General features: G+C 58.3%; 1 protein-coding gene across 13 annotated transcripts in view; it reads left to right on the top strand.

Moving 5' to 3' along the window:
- DLG3 (discs large MAGUK scaffold protein 3) overlaps positions 1 to 18,525 on the top strand; it is a 77,004-nt gene extending 58,479 nt beyond the window's left edge. For 4 of the 13 annotated variants that reach the window (XM_083797937.1, XM_083797931.1, XM_083797940.1 and 1 more), the window contains 12 exons: positions 5,139 to 5,315; positions 5,897 to 5,972; positions 6,067 to 6,173; positions 6,615 to 6,714; positions 9,395 to 9,440; positions 10,468 to 10,509; positions 11,089 to 11,139; positions 11,869 to 11,970; positions 12,130 to 12,302; positions 12,883 to 12,992; positions 13,912 to 14,003; positions 15,865 to 16,943. In XM_083797937.1, coding sequence (XP_083654063.1) covers positions 5,139 to 5,315; positions 5,897 to 5,972; positions 6,067 to 6,173; positions 6,615 to 6,714; positions 9,395 to 9,440; positions 10,468 to 10,509; positions 11,089 to 11,139; positions 11,869 to 11,970; positions 12,130 to 12,302; positions 12,883 to 12,992; positions 13,912 to 14,003; positions 15,865 to 15,971 — 1,183 coding nt within the window. In that variant the 3' untranslated portion in view covers positions 15,972 to 16,943. Of the gene's footprint in view, positions 1 to 5,138; positions 5,316 to 5,896; positions 5,973 to 6,066; positions 6,174 to 6,614; positions 6,715 to 9,394; positions 9,441 to 10,467; positions 10,510 to 11,088; positions 11,140 to 11,868; positions 11,971 to 12,129; positions 12,303 to 12,882; positions 12,993 to 13,911; positions 14,004 to 15,864 lie in introns of all 13 variants that reach the window. The other 9 variants (XM_083797938.1, XM_083797942.1, XM_083797934.1 and 6 more) reach the window with 5 other exon arrangements.

Genomic DNA, 18,525 nt, shown 5'->3' with positions numbered 1-18,525 from the left:
TTCCAGGAGGTGTCTGTGGTTCCCCTGGGTGTGCCCGGCAATTGGGAATGAGGAAGGAAAATGTCAGTGCAGCCTTACGGATGAGCAATTCATCCCTGGGCTGGTGCTCCCATGCCAGCTGGGATCGCATCCTTACACCTGTGCAGCACCTCCGCGGATGGGTGCTTCGCCTCGTCGGAGGTCACGCTCCCCTGCCGCTGCGGGGCGAGGGGAGGGGGCGTTACAAACGAGGCACGAAGCCTGCAGGGTGGAGCAGGGGAGCAGTGGCTCTTGCAGGGGTTCTGCAGGGCTGGGTGCTCTGCACTCGGATGCCTTTTGCTCGGGCTGCTGTGCAGGGAGCTGGGCCGTGCTGCGGCCGGGCGGCTGCTTCCAGGGTGAGCCCTCAGGGGCTGGAGGAACGGAGCGGGTCCGAGGGAGGACGCAGGCAGCGGTGTGAGCAGTTGGCTAAGGCCCTGGTGGCAGCAGTGCCTGGCCCCTCCAGGTACTGCCGTCCACCCACGAGCCGTGGGGCAGCCCAGCCCGGTGGGTCGCTCCCCCAGCTTGGCAGCAGCCCTGGGGTCTCCAGCAGCTGGAACAGCCCCGCTTCTGCCCCCGCAGCGTGCAGGGCGCTCTCCTCTAACTGCTCCCCACTAACTGGCTTCTCCGTCTCCTCCCCTGCTGGTCCTGCGGCAGAATCTGGCTGGAGGGGAGCTGAGCTCTTAGGAGGATTATTGCTTTGATCCTGAGATGCGCTTTTGGGTTGGAGCCAGGTGCGGAGCAGGCAGGGGTTAAGCGGCCGCGCGGCGCTGGCTCTGTACCTGCTGCACGTCCTGGCCATCGCAGCCCCGTGCCCGTGCTCGCTGCTGGCTCCTGCCTTCTGCCCCTGCCGCCTCCCGGCTTGCTGCAGCGCCTTCTCTCGCAACGAGAGTCAGCGTGGTGACAGCTAACAAGTAATTTTAACTTGCTCATTAAAATAATCCCATAAATCCTCACCTTGCACAGCCTGTTGCGGATGGGGATTGGCAATAGCAAGGGACGCTGCTTTTCCCTGCGGTGAGGAGGATGAGAGCTGGGGCTGCTTCAGCCTCAGCCTACGTCTCCTGTGGCATGGCTGCGCTGTGCAAAGGGGCTTCGGGTTGTAGGGGACCGCACGGCCAGCGTGAGCCCAGCCTGGCACAGGGGAGGACTGCAGCAGTAGGCTCCTGCAGCTCACAATTTCACGAGGCTCTGCAGAGTCTTGCTTGATTCAAGATCTGCTGTCGCAGTGACATCCTCATAAATGCAGCAGGGGTTTAGACCAGGTCCGGCATGAAGTGAGCGTGCAAACCTCTTGTTCTCTGCCCAGGTAGCCGCTGCATGTGCCAGGGCAGGCCTGCAGAAAAATGCTGCTCCACTGGCAGGCTCCCTTCACTCTGCTTTTTAGCATCCCACATCTTTTGAGAGCTGCCTGCTGCTTGCTGGGGCCCTTACACAAGGACGGGGTACGGCTGCGTCCCTCTGCGTGGCTCCGGTGGCATCTACGGCGCTGTGCCAGACAGGAGCTGGGCAGCACCTCGCTGGCTCCCCCAGCTCACCGGAGGCCAGCCCGGGGCTCTGCCTGGCTCCGGCGGCTGCCGCACGCTCCCCGTGAGCGTGTGAGAGCTGCCAGGGCTGCCCCAGCCCTTCTGGGCGGGGTGGTTTCGGGCGCAGGTTCCCTGAAACCGGCTGAGCTGCTGTGTTGTGGACAGGACATCAATTACGGGACCTGCTACCAAACTGCTTGAGTCAGCCCAGCGAGGCCGCGGTGCGCCCCGTCAGCGGGGCCCGGGGCCGGGCACGCCACCTCCCCGTGCAGCGCCTGCCTTCCTGCGGCTGCCGGGGCTGCTCCTGGCCCCGCGGTGCTCGGGTCGTGTTTTGGGGCCAGGACCGTGTTCCTGCGGGGCAAAGTCCTCGGAGCCTGGAGCCGTGCCCGGTGGGTAGGGGCTCGGGCCGGCTTTGTGCCCAGCGTGGGGAGCGAGGCCCTGGCGGGCTGCGGCCCCACAGGTCCTCACGTGTGCGCTGCCGTGCAGGCTGAGGATGGGCCCCATGGGAGCGGAGGCGCCTCGGGGAAACGCTCCTGGGGCCCTCTGGAAAAGGTGCCTCGTGCCTCCGCTGTGCCCCATGCGTGGGCCTCGCACGAACCCTGCTGGGGCTGGCAGCGCGACCCGTTTCTGTGACCCGTCAGCTCAGGGGCCCTCCTGCTGCCAGCAACACCTGGGTGACCTCTGCTTCGTACCTGCCCGGGGCTCTTCCTGCTGCGCTTGGCTGCAGCCTGCCGGCTTCTCTGCGCCTGACCTTGGCACTGGGGCCGCCGGTGCCGAATTCCCCGTGCGGGCGCTGGGAGGAGCGGGGCAGGGCTGCCCTGAGCACGGTGCGGGGCTGCAGCACAGCAGCTCGGCTCTCGAGCACCCCACCGGTGCCGTCTCCTCTTCCCCCAGCTCTGCTTGCCTGAACTCCCCTTTTCCCCCCTCCCCGGGGCCGTGGCACGACGCTGTGAGCCCAGGGGCTTTGCCGGGAGCTGGTGGCAGCGGCAGCAGAGGTGCACGGGGCGTGCTGTCGGTGCCCCCGTGCAGCAAAGTGAGCACAGGGCTCGGGCTGAGCGCCCCAAAGCCTGCGCTGGCTCGGGAACCTGCCTGGCCAGTTCTCCGCGCTCTCTTTCCTCCTAATTGCGCTCTCTCCTTGCTCCTAATGGCGCTGGTCTGGCAGGGGCGTGCCAGGCACGCAGGCAGCCTTATCTCTTGGCAGGGAGCAGGTGCCTGTGAGGGCTGCTTGCCTCCAGCTGAAGGGCCCTGCAGTGTTTTCGCCGCCGGCTCCGGCGTGCCACGTGCTGTGCCTGGGGGCCGCCCTCCGTTCCTGTTCTCCTGCAGGACTGAGCACGAGGGCCTCCCGGCTACAGCGGGTGAGCCACGGCCCTGAGCAAGCTGGGAAAAGGAGGGTGGCCTGGTGGCCGAGCGAACTCGCACACGAGACTTCATCAGGCCTTCAGGTCACTGCATGAGAGACTGCCGCGCGGTCCCTCGGTCGTTCCTGTCCCGGCTGGAGGCTGGGGCAATAGCTGGAGCTGCCTCTGGGGCTGATCCAGCCAAAATCCTTTTTTTGCGGCCTTGCAAATGACATCTGGTATTTGAACTCACCGGCTCTCGTGCAGGCGGGTGCTATTGCCCACTTGTGCCTGGTGCTTGGGAGGTGGGAGGAACGTTAGGGACGCCAAGTCCAGGCATGTTCAGAAGGGGCAGTTTCTTTGGTAAGGCTCCCTCTGGGCTGGAAGATGATCTGGCTCTTCCTAGCTTGCGCACCGACACCATCACCAAAAATAAGGTCCTGCAGGTCGATCTTGGCGTCTTAGTGAAAGGCAAACCAGGCAGTAGCTGTCCCTGCAGCTGCAGCCACTCCGCGTGGTGATTTAGCCAGTCACGACAGGTGGGAGAAGCTGGGAGCAGGGGCAGCTTTCCTGATGGTGCAAGAACTGATGCATCCGTCTGCTTCCCTGGTGAGAGGAGCCCCGGCTCATCCCGAGCTGCCAACCACCGCCGGGAGGGAGACCTGCCCTGACTCTTGTCAGCCGTGCTGGGCAAGGAGAGGTGTCTTGTTAAATGTAGCGGGGAAGCAATTTTTGAGAGCGTTATCTAGGCAGCTAACTCTGCAGGAGGCTGATGCACAGCATGCCTGTTGCTTTTACTATTTATGGAGCCACGGTTAAAAGGATTCAGCTCGAAGATCAATGTCACTTGCGCTGTGTCGCTTCAGACCCCCCTTAGGGTTCCTTGTAGGGGAAGAGGGTGATGAGCAGAGCAGGGCGGGGGGGGTTGTTCTTGTGGCTTTCCCCTTTCTTTTCTGCCTGGATGAGGCCGGCAGCTGGCTGAGCCAGGCTGCTGGTGCAGTAAGCACCCGTGCTGGCCGTGCCCCAAACCCTGCCACGTGGAAAGAACGAGGGCAAAAACGGGGCTGCCAGCAGCAGGGCTCTGCGTGACCGCTCGTGTGTTTCCATTTCTTGCAGGATGGACACATCCGAGGAAAATAGATCTGGTTTGAGATCTGACATTAGTAGAAAGAGTTAGGAAGCCACTGAAAGCAGCTTGTGGCAAAGGGCTGCAGCACGGGTGTGTGATAACTCGCACAGGAAGAGCATTAGTGCTCCTCTTCCTTAGTATAAAAAATAATCTTTTCTGTAGCTGGATAGTTGAAGAATATTGAAGATAAAGCTTCTCTGTCGTAAATTAAAAATTTGTCCGTAAAGGAAGTATTTACAAGTCTGAAAAGGAACAGCTGTAGGAGCAGATAAACATTGAGATGCATTCATAATTCTCAGCCTCTGGAATAAAGTGCCCGTGTACGTAAATAAAAGTGAACGCTCCGCATGCCCTGCAGTCGTCTTCTGTGTGACTGCTCGCCGGCAGCAGGGCAGGGTTATATCCTATCCGCCTCCACAGCCTTCTTGGTCGTGGCAGAGGAACAGGGCAGACGCTCTGCTCCCCGCTGCACGGGCAGACTGCCGGCCCGTGGCTTTGCTCCTGAGCAAGGGTGCGGGGGGGTGAGACCCAGCTCACCCCCGGCGATGAGTGGGCGGCTGGGTTTTTCCTCCTGTGCTGTTTTCCTGATGGGCAGCGGGGCGGGAGGTGCCTTCTCCGTGCCCGTCTGGGCTGGGAGGGTGTCATAAGGCAGGGCCCTGGGGACGGGTGGCTGGTGGGGGCACGGTAGGGTTATAGGGTGAAGGGGAGCAGGGAGGGCTTTTTGAAAGTTCACCCTGGGGTACCACGTATGCGCTGTCGTATTCTTGAGGCCGCTGAACTTTGAATGACTGTCTACCTGCTTTCTAACCACAGCCTTCTTCAGCGTTTCTGTGGTTTGTGTGCCTCTTGCAACTAAAGTCAAGAGCTAGTTTGTTGGTCCAGGACTGCTGTTTCTGTGTTGCACACTGGTGGGTTCGTGTTGAGCACCTCACCCTGGCCTAGAAGGGTGTGCTGGTAGCTGCACAGCACGGTCAACTGCAGCAGAAGCTGTCCCAAAAGTTTGGTTTTAAACCCTCGAAGGTGTGAGGGTGGCAGTGCCCTTGGAGACCTGCAGTGCAGGTGCTTGTTCGTGGCCCTTGATGCTGCTAGGCTCGGTAGAGGAAGGTTTCGCTCCTCTCTGTTCCTTTGCAGAGCTCTGTTTGACTATGACCGGACCCGGGACAGTTGCTTGCCCAGCCAGGGGCTCAGCTTCTCCTACGGGGACATCCTGCACGTCATCAATGCCTCTGATGATGAGTGGTGGCAAGCCAGGCTCGTGACACCCCATGGCGAGAGCGAGCAGATCGGGGTCATCCCCAGCAAGAAGAGGTGAGTGCCCATCAGCAGGAGCTGTCACACACGGGGCATAGGCCCCCCAGGCCTCGGGGCCTGCTCCGTGAGCCTTGCAGCCCTTGGGGCCCTGCTGGGAGCCATGCCCTGTGGTGCACCTTGTGGTCTCAGCACCAGGAGCCCATCTGCCCCTCCGTGTCTGCGTGGCGTTAAGGGCGCTGTGGGATTTGAGCAGAGCCCGACCCTGCTGCCTCTGCAGTGCCCCTGGTAGCACCCACCCTGGTGCTCAAGAGCAAAGCCAGCCTTTGGCCTCCCTGGAGTCAAGGGGGAGTTCTTCAATGCACGTGCCCCGTCTCCTCTGTCCTCCATCCTCCTCGCAGGAAGGCTGGTTTGTTCCCTCTGTAGGCCTTGGGTGTGGTTTTCAGCCTGCCCTGGTCCTGATCAGAATCTGGGCTGATGCCACCTCCATCCCTCCAAGGAGAGGAGCTCCCGTTTGTGAGAGGGCCCACCACCCACGGGTGCTATGGGCAGCCTGGCAGCCAAGGGGAAGCCTGCCGGGCCTGGTGGGGACAGCCCATATGCCGGACCAGCAGCATCTCTCTCTTTTAACTTCCAACCAGGGTGGAGAAGAAGGAGAGAGCGCGGTTGAAAACGGTGAAGTTCCACGCCAGGACCGGCATGATAGAGTCCAACCGGGTAAGTGCTGGGGCTGGGGCTCAGGAGGGCACGCTGAGCCGGTAGCTAGCGGGGGCAGGATGAGTGCGAGCAGCCAGCGCCGTGTTCCCACCAGCAGCAGCTGGAGCAACCCAATGGAAAGAGCAGCGCGATTGGACTCAAATTCCTCAGGCACGCGTCCACCTGGCTCGGCCCAGCACGGGTCCCCTCGACAGCAGGGGGGTGAGCGGAGGAGCCTGGGCAGATGTGACAGCGCTGGTGAAGGACACCCGTTGTGGTAGCAGTGGTGAGGGAGCGGAGCACATCCCACTGTGGCCTGGGCAGAGCACTGGTGGCTGGGAGCTGACTGCAGGCAGCTGGTGCAGGAGAACATAGCTTCCCTCACACGGAGCGCTTGAGCGATCGGACGAGGCAGGGAGAATGGCCTTGCTCCTCCTGCAAAACTGCTCGTTGGCTCATCAGCTTCCCAACATCCCTAAAACACATTTTTTCTCTGCACTTAATTTTTTTCCTGCATTACAGTTTTCATGTAATCTCCATGATTTCATTTAAGGGTAACCGCCCTGACACAGCTCCTCATTGTCTCTTCATTTTAATTTTCCTTGCATGCATTAAACACCATTGTTTTTTCTGTCCTCCCTTCCATCTCCATGTTCTTCACAGTCGATCAAAACGAAACGTAAAAAGAGTTTCCGCCTCTCTCGAAAGTTTCCATTTTACAAGAGCAAAGAGAACCTGGCCCAGGAGAGCAGCGGACAGGAACGTAAGTAGCAGCTGGCCAGAGAGGGCAAGCGTGCGATCCCCCCCGGCCCCTCTCCTGCCTCGGGGAGGAGAGATTTGGCACTTTTCTGTAACCACTGAGCCTGGCACCTGCCTGCATTGGCCAAACAGCGCTGTTCCTGCGAGGCAGGCAGAGGCCAGGTCTGTGTCCTGCAGTACTGGCAGGTTTCCTCCCAGCCACAGTCAGGCACAGATTTGACCCAAGGAGCAGCTTCCCTCCCTCAGGAGGCGTGGGGACGAGGCACCTTCCCCCTTGCTGAATGCTGGTGGGAGAAGTGTTGACACCTTGTCCGGCCTTCCCCTCGGTGGCTGCGTGGGGCTTGGATCAGGTTCTGTGCCCTTCAGTCATGCCATCAGGGAACAGTCCGAGTTGGAAATAAAAGCAGTGGCTTCTGTAGCACTTGGGGCAAATGCCACCCGGATGAGGGACCTCACCGCTGAATTTCTCGTCCCTTTGCACCCACTGAAGTCCCGGCCACGAGACCTGTGCACGGGCAGGCTCTCCCAGCTGCTGCAAGTCCGGCTGCCCCTGGCCGTGTCTCTGTGCACGGTCTGGCTCTCTTTCTCTCTCATGTTTGATGTCTTCATCCTTTCACAACTTTACACTCGCCTCAGTCTCCGCTCTGCCTCCTCCTGCTCTCTCCCATGTGCTGTGGGCTCTGCTCCCTCCCTCTGCCTGCCAAGGGCTGCTCCCCTCCCAGAGCAAGGGGCCGGCTGGGCTGTGCAGAAGCTTGTCTCCTGTCCTGTTAGGGGCTGGCGATGCCCTGCCTGTGCTTCCTGCCTCCTGTAGAAGTGACTGTGGGCTATGCATTCCTGACAGCCTCAAAGCCCTTCCAGGGGGGTGAAACCCCGTGGGCGTGAGGGACGCGTGCCCTCGCTGGCAGAGGCGCTGCCCACACGCAGCGGCTGAGGCACGTCTTTGGTAGCTGGCTCCAAATTTTGGGGAATACCCAGCTCTCACCTGGGCCCCGGGGCTCCCAGCGAGGGCAGGCCGTGCTGCGGCTCCTGCCGCTGCTGCTGCTTGCTCCCTGCAGGCCGGGCTGTGCACAGACACATCCCGGGTGTTGAGGAGGGTGGGAGAAGGGGGGGTGTAAGCTGGGGACACCTCCAGGCTTGAGAGCTGCTCTTTCCTTTGGCAGAGCGTTCAGGTTATTGCCCCAAAATCCTGACATCAGGAACGCTGGGGCCTGGAGCACGGGGAAAGCTGGCTGGTGCAGAGCAGCTGAGAGGCAGCTGCCAAGCACAGAGCTCCTCCTGCACCGGAGCACACGTCTGGGAAGGGCTCGTTCCCCACCCTCCAGTGCAAGGACAGAACAGCCTGCCCTTGCCGGGCACAGCTGCTCACCGAACCCAGCTCCTCCTCTTTCCAGATGCTAAATTGCATCCGCTCCTTCAGCAAGCATCCACGGAGAGAGCTGCGGTCCTTGCAGCTCTGAGCAGAGGAGGTGGGCAAGGCAGAGCGGTGCCCGTGCCCAGGTGCCAGCGCAGTGAGTGCATCCCCTCCGGCTGCTGTCCTGGGCTGGATGCAGAGGCGGGTGGGTGGCTGGAGCCAGGCTCCGTGTCCCTCAGCCAGGCTGCCAGCGGGCGTCAGTGCCCTCAGCACCCAGCCTGATGGCAGTGGTGGCCTAAGTCTGTGTGTCCAGGAACCAGCAGAGCGTGCGGCTGGGCTCACAGCAGACCCCCTGCCTGTAGCTTGCTGGAAAATCTCTGTGATCAAACAGACCTGCCTGCAGCGGGCAGGCTCAGCCGTAGGAAGCTCTTTCCCTCCCGGCTCCCCTTGCTTTGTGGTGGGGTGCAGGCACCCCGTGCTGCTGTGCCGGAGGTGGCTGAGCAGCAGGACCCGGGAAGGTGTGGGGAGGAGGTGGTGGCGAGCAGGGGTGCTGGCAGACCGTGGCTGCCATGTCGCAGCCCCCCCGGCTCAGGTCAGCGCGGTGCCTGCAGCTGAAGGTTGTTGAGGTGCTGCTCTCAGCCGGCCCTGCGGCGCAGGGACATATGGCACGGGCACGGGGCAGGCTCTGCTCTTCGCTAGCCCACGTCAGAGAAGCCTGCAGCCAGCTCCCTTGCCACGCTCTGCTGCACTGCCTGTCCCGGCGCGCTGCTTGCAGCGGGGGGGTCCTTTCCCCCTGGTTTTCACAGCCCGGGCAAGTGCTGGGGCATGGGCAGCTAACGCACAGGTAGGAAAAAATGTGTCCCCCTGCCGTGCCGCTAGAGGTACAGCAGTGTGCTTTTCCCCTCTAGAGAGGCTATGGGGAGGCAGATCTTCTGTACCTCATGCAAAAAAACAAGCGGGGCATCAGATAAATGCCTCGGAGCTGCTTGCCAGCAGCTCTGCCCCGGCCACGCTTCCCTCCCGAGCCCCGGTGCAGCAGAGCGAGGGGCCCTCGGTGGCCTCTGGGGCTGCGGGGGCAGCGTGGGCGCACCCGGCTGGGTGCAAGGTGTGCTGGGGGGGGGGTCGGCAGCACGAGGTGAGATGTCGGCACTCGGCTGCCCGTGTCATCTCCGAGAAATGTTTCTTAACCTCACTTGCAGTTGCAGCTCTGGGCCGTTCTGCACTCCTGTCACTAATGCTCATCTGGCTCTGTCTTCTTCTCCCCTCTCTCTGACCGCCCCTCTCCCGCGCTCTCCTCTCCCCCTCTCCCACTTCTCGCTGTCTGTGAAATCAGGACTTCCCTGGGTTAAGTGACGATTATTATGGAGCAAAGAACCTGAGTAAGTCGAATTTCAATGCGCATCCTTCACTTTCCGTTGCTGGCATGCCTGGTGGTGCCTGGGGGAGGCCGGGCTGCGGCCGGGGCGTTCGTGCTTCTCTGGGTGCAGGGCACGAGGAACCCCGCGGGCTTGCTGCCTCTCCCAGCGGAGGGTCCTGGGCTTTCGGAGGTGCTGCCTGCTGCACGGGAGAGGGGACGGGGAGTTTGCTTGGGGATTTCTGCCGTGCCCTAAGCACATGTGAGGGGACTGCCCGCGGCACCCAGGTGGAGCTGTGCCTCCTCCCCTGCACCCAGCCGGGCTGGTTGCTGGCTCTGCTCCGTTCTTGGAGCCCTGGAGCCGCTGGCTGCCGGTGGGGAGGTGGCTGTCCCCAAGCCAGCTTCCCTCAGGGGCAGGTGAAAGCATCTTGCCGCCTTCCTCTGGAGGTATATGGTTGCCTGTGTACTCAGAGCTCCACAACAACAGCTCCTCGGCTCTCCCTGCTGTGCCGGAGCTCCCGCTCACTGCGTTCCCAAAGCCCCTGTGGGGCTGGGGACAGGCAGCAGCAGGGCAGCCGCCAGCCTCTGCGGGGAGGTCACAGCACTGGGATCAACCTAAGCAAGCAAAGCCCCGAACTCTGTCCCATCCTGTCCCTGTCTTGTCTCTGTGATTCCCAGCCCTGTCCCCGCAGGCAGGCTCCCCTGTCCCCCGCCCTCCGTGTGCATGCTGCACCCGCTCCCTCCCGCGCCTGGGCCAGCCCTGCCCCTCAGCCCCGCTCCCGGCTCCTTCTCCCATCCCTCCAGAGTAGCCAAGCGAAAGAGGTTCCCCCTGCACGTCCCCCCTTTCCCCCTGAGAGCGACAAAGGGCGAGAGATGCCCTCCCGCCTTGGCACCCCGCTCCCAGCCCACCCGCCCGGCGGGCGCCAGGACCTGTATTCTCCGTGATGCCGGTGCCGCCTGGCCCCCTGCCCTCCGTCACTAGTGCCGGGTGACAGCTCTCGCGCCCTTGGCGAGCGCTCGGTCTCAAGGGGGTCTCTCTGGTTGCTTTGCAGAGGGCGTGACATCAAACACCAGTGACAGCGAGAGCAGTTCCAGTAAGTGTGCGTCTCTCCCGCTGTCTCACCTCCGTGTGTGTGTGTGCGCTCTCGTCTCGTCTCGTCCCGGTGGTGTTTCTGTTCGGAGGCCGGTCCTTTCTGCTGGTGACACCAAGATGCTGTGGCCAGCTCCCTTCCCAGGGGTCAGGAGCAAGCCTGGCTGGTTCCCCGGGCTCCCCTGGCCGTGCAGACTCCGTGGTGGATTTCCCAGCCCACAGAGGACCTGTCTTCAGGGCATGCTGCGGGAAGCAATGGCCAGGTGCTGGGTCTGAAGCACGAGTGGCTCCCAGAGCCCGAGCCTGTGCAAGAGCATTCGGGTCCAGCTGCAGCCAACGCTCCCGTTAGCTCTAGCAGGTCCTCTGAATACCTGCAGCACACCCACTGGCCGTGCCCCCCCAAGTCCAAGCGTGCAGTGGAGGGGAGGGAAAGAGGAGGCCAACCCCAGAACTGATACGTGAATAATTAACGCGAATAAAGGGCTGATTACTGGATGGGCTTGAGAGCCTGTCCCCAGGGTCTGAGGTGGCTGGGGTCGGAAAGCTGCTGGTGCTCACGTGCCTCTCTTTGGCTCTGTTTCAGAAGGACAAGAGGACACTATCCTGTCATACGAACCGGTGACACGGCAAGAAAGTAAGTGCTGGGGCTGAGCTGTCCTGCTTGGGCACGGGCATCAAAGCCTGTGGTCACAGCTGTGCTGTGTGTGGGTAGCTAGGACAATCTCCTTGCCTGCCCCAGTGGGACAGGGGAGGGTCAGGCTGGGTGTTAGGGAAAGGTTCTTCACCAAGAGGGTGGTTGGGCACTGGGACAGGCTCCCCAGGGCAGTGGTCGCAGCCCCAGGCCTGCTGGAGTTCAAGAAGTGTTTGGACAATGCTCTCAGATGTAGGGTTTGGTTTTGGGGTGGTCCTTTGTGGAGCCAGGAGTTGGACTCGATGATCCTGTGGGTCCCTTCCAACGCAGGACATTCGATGATTCTGTTCTAGTCCCTGCCTCAGCAGCCTGTCCTTGCCAGGAGCGGGATCAGACTCTTACAGCCCTCTAGCTCACATCTCCAGATATCCTGGTTGTCTGCTTCATGCCCCCGGCAGTGGAGCAGCTTTGCTGGTCTGCGACCCGTGAGACCCTCGGCACCTTCCCCAGCGTGCGGGCGGGCGCCTGCTCCCCCGGGGCAGCTCCTTCCCCTGGGCCGGCCTCATGCTGGCAGGGGGGTGGAGATGCAGGCATCCACGGCAGCATTTTGCCTGCCCACACAGCTCATCTGGGTCAGACGAGAAAGATTTTGAACACATCCAGGAGGAGATAAACTTGCACAGGGCTTCCTGGAGCGCAGGCTTGGTCTCACAATGTGGCTTTTGTTTGCAGTTCACTATGCGAGGCCAGTGATCATCCTGGGGCCGACGAAGGACCGAGTTAACGATGACCTCATCTCTGAATTCCCACACAAGTTTGGTTCCTGTGTGCCACGTAAGTCCCAGCAGGTGCTTGGGCCTTGCTGCAGGGAGGGGAGGGTGGGGGCTCGGTGACCCGCGGGTCCGGGCGTGAGGAGGAGGAGGAGGGCTGTGGGGACGCGCAGGTTTGGTGTGGGTCTCTCTGGGGTCGCCCCTGAGGCCTGCTCTCCTCCAGACACCACCAGGCCTCGGCGCGAGAACGAGGTGGATGGACAAGACTACCATTTCGTCGTATCCCGAGAACAAATGGAGAAGGATATTCAGGACAATAAGTTCATAGAGGCTGGGCAGTTCAATGACAATCTCTACGGGACCAGCATCCAGTCGGTGCGGGCGGTCGCGGAGAGGGTGAGTGTGAAGGGGTGAGCATTCCTGGGGCCGGGGCTGTCACTGCGCCAGGCGGAGGCTGGCCCAACCCCAGACACGGCCAGCAGTGCTCTTCCTCTCCCCGTGGTCCTAAGGAAGGGCTGTGACCCATCAAGTAAGTGTGGAATGAGCTTCTGCTCCCTCTGTAGTCCTGCCAAACCACGTAGCTGCTTTTCTCAACCGTGTTACCCCACCTTGGTGTCTGGTCTCCTTCAGCCAAACTCCACCCAAAAGCCCAGCTCACGTTCAGGAGTTCACAGGGCAAAGGTGCCCGGCTGCTCTCAGAGGAGCCGAAATGTTTCCTGTGCAGGACTGCTGGGGTGTATTGATGATTTGTGAACAGCTTTTCAAGCGTTCAGAGAAAAAATCGGTCCCCTCACATTGCTGCTGTCCTGCCCTAAGCAGATGGGAATGTAAGGGCATTGGGAGTTGGCCTGTGTCTCGGGACTGGTGCTTCATCTCTGTGGCTCCTCTCTTTTGTAAGCGTGTCTGTATGAGCAAGCTGTTTTCTGCACAGAGCAGACTGTGTGGGTAGGTCTGATCCTGATCGTCTCCTTTCCAGGGGAAACACTGCATCCTGGACGTATCTGGCAATGCTATCAAGAGGTTGCAACAAGCACAACTTTATCCCATTGCCATTTTTATCAAACCAAAATCCATCGAAGCTCTCATGTAAGTGTAATGACATCTCCTATTGCCTCTCTGGGGTGAGCAGCCCTGGCAAGTCAGGGGTTCGTATTTCTGCTGCCTCTACTTTTTGGAAAGCAGCAGAGGTGGTTGCTGGTGCTGAACTTTTCCTTAAGAGGAGCTGGGCCCATTACTGTCTCTGTGGTGTTTTTCCACATCCACAGTGGGTCTAATGCCGTGGTGCATCCAGTCTCCATGTATTGCTGTGGCTTAAAGCCCTTTGTTTGCACCAGGGGATTTTCTGTGGGCAGTGTAAAAATGCTCGCAAATATGTCTGATGTAACCTGCTCACCTGGGCCCTGAGACCAGCCAGGAGAGCTGCTGATAGCCCAGAGTGATGGATCACAGCTGGAGGAGACGTTTCCTGTGCCCCTCAGGGGAACCTTCTGCTGCTCATGGCCCTGGGAGGGGTGTGAAATCTTCCAAGCATCGACAGAGAATGTTATCTGTGAGGAAATTCTGTAGCTAGAGATGGACTTTAAGGTCAGAAGAGACTCTGCTGGTACCAAGGGGACTGGGAAAACCCCTTCTCACCACCAGCAGTAGAATTGTTCATTCTGGTATTATATGAACATGAGGGAACCTAGGCAAGGAGGGTGGCGATGGGCTTTGGAAAAGCAAGGAGATTTTTTGCAGTGGTCTTGCAAATTTAGAGGATTGCCTGGACTTCCATGCATTTCTGTGTTATGGTGCAGTGGGAAGAACTTCACTGTTGGAAGTTGGGGTGAACTGCCAAGGCAATAAAGAGTGTGTGGGGAAGGTTCTTGCCTTTGTGAACTGGGTCTCATGCAGCTTCCATTTCTGATGTGCGGAGGCTTCCCAGGCACCCTGGGTCTGTGGGATATTTTTGCTTTTGTTCGTTGCTAAGAAAGAGAGCTAAGTTTCTATTTTTTGTGCGCGACAGGGAGATGAACCGGAGACAGACATACGAACAGGCCAACAAGGTCTTTGACAAAGCCATGAAACTCGAGCAAGAATTTGGAGAGTATTTTACAGGTGAGTGTCCCGAGTAGGTTTGTGTCTGATTTAATATTTTCTAGCTGGCAGCTGTGACCTCTGCCAGCACTGTCTTACTGCAGGGTCATGAGAAAATGTCCAGCTTCATCAAAGCAAAAAGAGATGGCGCTCTGCCAGCATGGCTGTGCGAAGGGACTGTTCAGAGATCAGCGGATAAGAGTAAACCAGCTCTAGAGGAGAGGAGTTGTCAGGCAAGATTTTCTGAGTTTGTGAAAGCCTATCACCAACTTTAGTAATAGTAATTAAAAAAAAAATCCACACAGCTAGGGGAAGCACAACGTAGATTCAAGGTGCTATAAGGCTGCAGGAAATAAAACTCCTTACACTGGGGAGAGGGGAGCATTTTCAAAAAGAGAACAGAGTCTTTTTAAAGAGGAAATATAAGAATTAGTGACCTAAACGGTGGAGACTGTCCAGAGTTATTACAAAACATCTTCCAAAAAGGACTGGAAGTTTGGCTGACTTCCTAAGTAGTCTTTTTTGAAAGTCAGGGGCTGCCTGGTAGTTTGTGCTTGCAGGGATGAGCTGCTCATGACAAAGGCATCCTAGTGCATTAAGGAACTAATGTTTGTAGCATGTGGTTAATTCTGGAAAATCATGAGCAGGCAAAGAGGCAGAGGAACTGGTCTTCCTTCTTTTCTCCATTGTGGTAACTGTTTCCTCTAAAGCTGAGGAATGATAACCCTGTCAAATACTGTGTTACCCACCTAACAGTTACCATGAGAAATCACAGGCAGAACATTTTCCAAAAATGGATCTTTGCTGAGCAAATGTCAGCATAAAAGCCTTCCCCAGAACCCCTTTCTTGGGGAGCACTTCCAGAGCTGCAGGCTGCTCTTCCAGGAGCAACACAAAGGAAACGCACACCGGAGTTTTGCCAAACCCTCAGCGTGCCGTCGTGCAGCCTCACGTGGACAGTAAGCTTGCAGTTGACCCGAGGAAGGAATGCTCTTGGCTGAAACCCAGCCCAGTTGAAAGAAGTCAGTAATGGGCAGTAAGTTGGAGGCAGTAGGAAGTTCTGTGCCAGGAACTTATAATTAGGGAACAGAGACACTGGAGGACAGCCCTGGCTTGGCTGCAGAGGTAGGCAGAGTTACCAGAAAGCGCTGGCCCCCCGTGCACATCTTCCCCTCCTGATGTAGGGAACACGGTGAAGTTCTTAGCGTTGCATCCGTGCTAAGCAGCAAGACTGCAGCTGGTCTTTGGGAAAGCATTACTGCTGGGAGCAACACACGTAAGCTGGCCTTTTCCAGCACGACAGTGCTGCAGTTCCCATCCCGAAGTAGAGGAAGTAACAAACACGAGGAGTCCTCAGCAGGAGACCAGACTGGATGGACAAATCCAGCACCTCAGGGTATGCGCCCGGTGCGCGCCGGATAATCCGAGCGAGGCTCCTCCCGCGCATCACAGCGGCGCAGCGGAGAAGGGGAGCGTGCGGGGGCAATGACTGCGGCCCAGCCGCTGTGCTGCTGCGAGTTCACACCCTGCCCTGCGCCGCCGTGCCTCGGCCAGCTGCCCAGAGCCTCAGCGCGGCTGTGTGACACGGTTCGCAAAGCTGATTAGCAGCCCTTGTGGAGAGCCCGGCTGGCGCTTCACACGCGCAAGTAGCTGTGCCGGCGTGGGATCAGCGCGATCTCTCGCTAATCCCCTTGGACACGCTGGTTTAACCCTCTGTGTCACCGCGTGCCTGTTACGGCTCCTTTGACGCAGGCTGTGCCGGTTGTTGGCTGCGCTGTCCCGGCCCCTTGGCTGCAGAGTGAAGGCCTTTCCCGTAGCTCACGGCCGGGAAGGCGCAGCGCTGCCCCACGCTCAGGGTCTTCCTTGTTCTCTCCTCTTTCAGCCATCGTACAAGGAGACTCTCTTGAAGAGATTTACAGCAAAATCAAACAGATCATTGAGGACCAGTCCGGGCACTACATCTGGGTCCCGTCCCCAGAGAAACTCTGAAGATGACCCCCACCTGCTTCCCCGTGAGCAGAAGACCTCTGAAATCCCACCCCACCCGAGCCCTCTGCCCCAAGGGGGAGGATATGAAAACTATTCCTGCCCCCTTTTTTAGATCGTCGCAAAATTGAGTTTTCTAGTCCTGTTTCTTTTGTTGGGATGAACTGATCTCATTCATCACGTGACTGTTCCTACCATTCCTGCATGGACCTTCCCACTGCTCCATTAGAGACAGACGAGAACCCATTCAAGAGTTGTTTTTTATTATTATTATTATTATTATTATTATTATTAACTAAACCAAGAATCAAGATGGGAGGAGGCGGCTAAGGACTAATGTAAGAAACAAGTGAAACAACGGACTCTGAGAACATGAGCTGGTATCAGAGCTCCAGGGGCATTTTTCCAAGTGTGACTGTCTAGCAGCTCTGAACAGTGCGACAGAAAGGCAGCAGAAGGCATTTTATTTATCTGTATATGTAATTTATATATAATATAGAGAAAGATATTATATATATATTATATATATGTGTGTGTGTGTGGACTAGGAAACCTGAGGGACCTCTTAAAAGGTACTGTATTACTGCAAGGATCTTTCAGTTTCTTTGTCCCAGCCGCTGGGCATAGGGAGTCCACTTGGGCAGGAAGAGATGAAGCCGGTACCACGCGCTTTGGGAGCGTCTCCCGTCCGCGCCAGCCTCCTGCCAGCCACGCCAGGCCTGTGAGCAGAGCAGAGACTGGGACGCTGCGTCTGCGGAAGGGACCAGGGGTCCGGAGTGACCCAGCAAGGAGCAGCGGCCACGGAGCTGGGTGAGGCTGGGAGGCATTGACTGAGCAGGAGGCTGCAGAGCAAGAGAATGGATGATGCTACATATTAAATTGCACATTGTTTTACACACCACCGTACGTGTTTGCATGAGAGGTTTCCTTTTGGTTCTATTTTTTTAAGCTGATGTTAAACCAAAACCATATTGTGTTGCTGTGTTGGCTTTTTTTTTTCATTATTCCATTTTTTTTCTCTTGTTAATAATGAACTGAACGGGTATAAAATCCAGTTTTTTAACTTATTTTTTAAGCTGGCTCTATTGTAAATAGAATCTAGACCTGCGGTGTTCAGTTAGGAAATACTCTACCAGCCACATGAAACAAATGTACTTGCTGTCCTGTGTTGCTGTGGAAAACCTGGGAGAGCGGGCTGGCGCTGTACCTGCGGTCACAGGTGCAGTGATCCCTTCTGGCTTGTGGCAGCACGCTGGCATTAGCCACTGACAGGAAAAGCCCCCGGCTGTGCCTTGGATGGACGCTCACGCTTTTCCAGATCAGTAACAGCTGAGCAGCAACAGAAAACCTCCCTCCCTCCCTCCCTGCGTGCCAAATTCACTGCTCTGCTTCCTGTGCGTGCGGCGGTGGCCTTGCCGGAGGAAGGGCCGTGCTCCCTGCGCTGCGAGCTGGGAGAGGCAGGGAAGGGAGCGCTCACCTCGCCTGGTTCTGCCCCTGGCATCTCTGCACGAATCCTCCAACTGAAATTGGGCTCTACTCCCTCTCTCAAGTTCACCTTGGGAAGCTGTTCTGGGTGCCCTGTGCCCACAGCTCTGTGGGGCCGGGGTGATGCAGCTCTGCGCTGGTCTCGGTGCGCTGCGAGTTTGCGTATGAGGCAGCTGCAAGCGCTGAGACAGCTGGCCCAAAATGCAGAAGTGTCCAACCTGGAGGAAACTTTGGCCTTTGCCTTGGGGTGGGGCTGCACTGTGGGAAGCGAGCCCTGTGTCAAGCTGTGGGGAAACTCACACAGCCTCTGAGCTTGAGCTGCTTTTCCAGGTACTCATAGAAATAAGGTAGAAGAGCCCTCTGTCCTTACAAAGACCTTGCCAGTGCTGTTTCTCAGGCACAGCCCCATGCACCAGAACAAAGGCAGTCACCGCGAGCGTAAGCAGGTAAGTCTTGGCCCATTCTCCCTCGCCCTTTTGTACGGGGGTAAGTGAACGCACTGGGTGCCAGTCCCCTTCCCCGATGGTAACGCTCACCGGTGTGTCAGGCGGCGCACAGCACGCAGTGTTCAGAACTGCTGTGAGATTGTACAGGTGCTCTGGTGAGAAGCTGTCCTTCCTCGCCCTGCCTCGAGGAGCCCTGCAGGGACTGAGCAGCCTCCTGGGACTGAAAGCAGTGCTGCAGAAGAGACGCTGCTGCTAGCACAGGGGAGCGGAGGAAGGATTCTGCTGCCAACGGGACTTGCCCTAAAGGAGCGAACTTTGGCCGTGGATCCCTGTTCAGCATCCAGCGCCCTGCCCCGCTGGTCCTTCTCCAGGGGCTGTAGACATCAGTCTCTGGAGAAGTGGAGTAAGTGAAACAAAAGTGCTTAAGATGCTAGACACACGGTCGGTTCCTGTCTCGTCTTTTTTTCTAATAGCCTGTCTCCCTCTCATCAAGTCACATGGAGAAAAAAGCTGCTGTACTCCATGGCATAGCTGACAGTATCGAATCGATCATGACAACACTAGTTGGTTACCAGTGTTTCTTCCAAGGAGACATATATTTTTAATAAACAGAGCGTTGCAAAGAA

Source organism: Anser anser (assembly GCF_964211835.1).
Source record: "Anser anser genome assembly, chromosome: 13".
Lineage (NCBI taxonomy): Eukaryota > Metazoa > Chordata > Aves > Anseriformes > Anatidae > Anser > Anser anser.
This window is presented reverse-complemented; position numbering and strand designations above follow the sequence as displayed.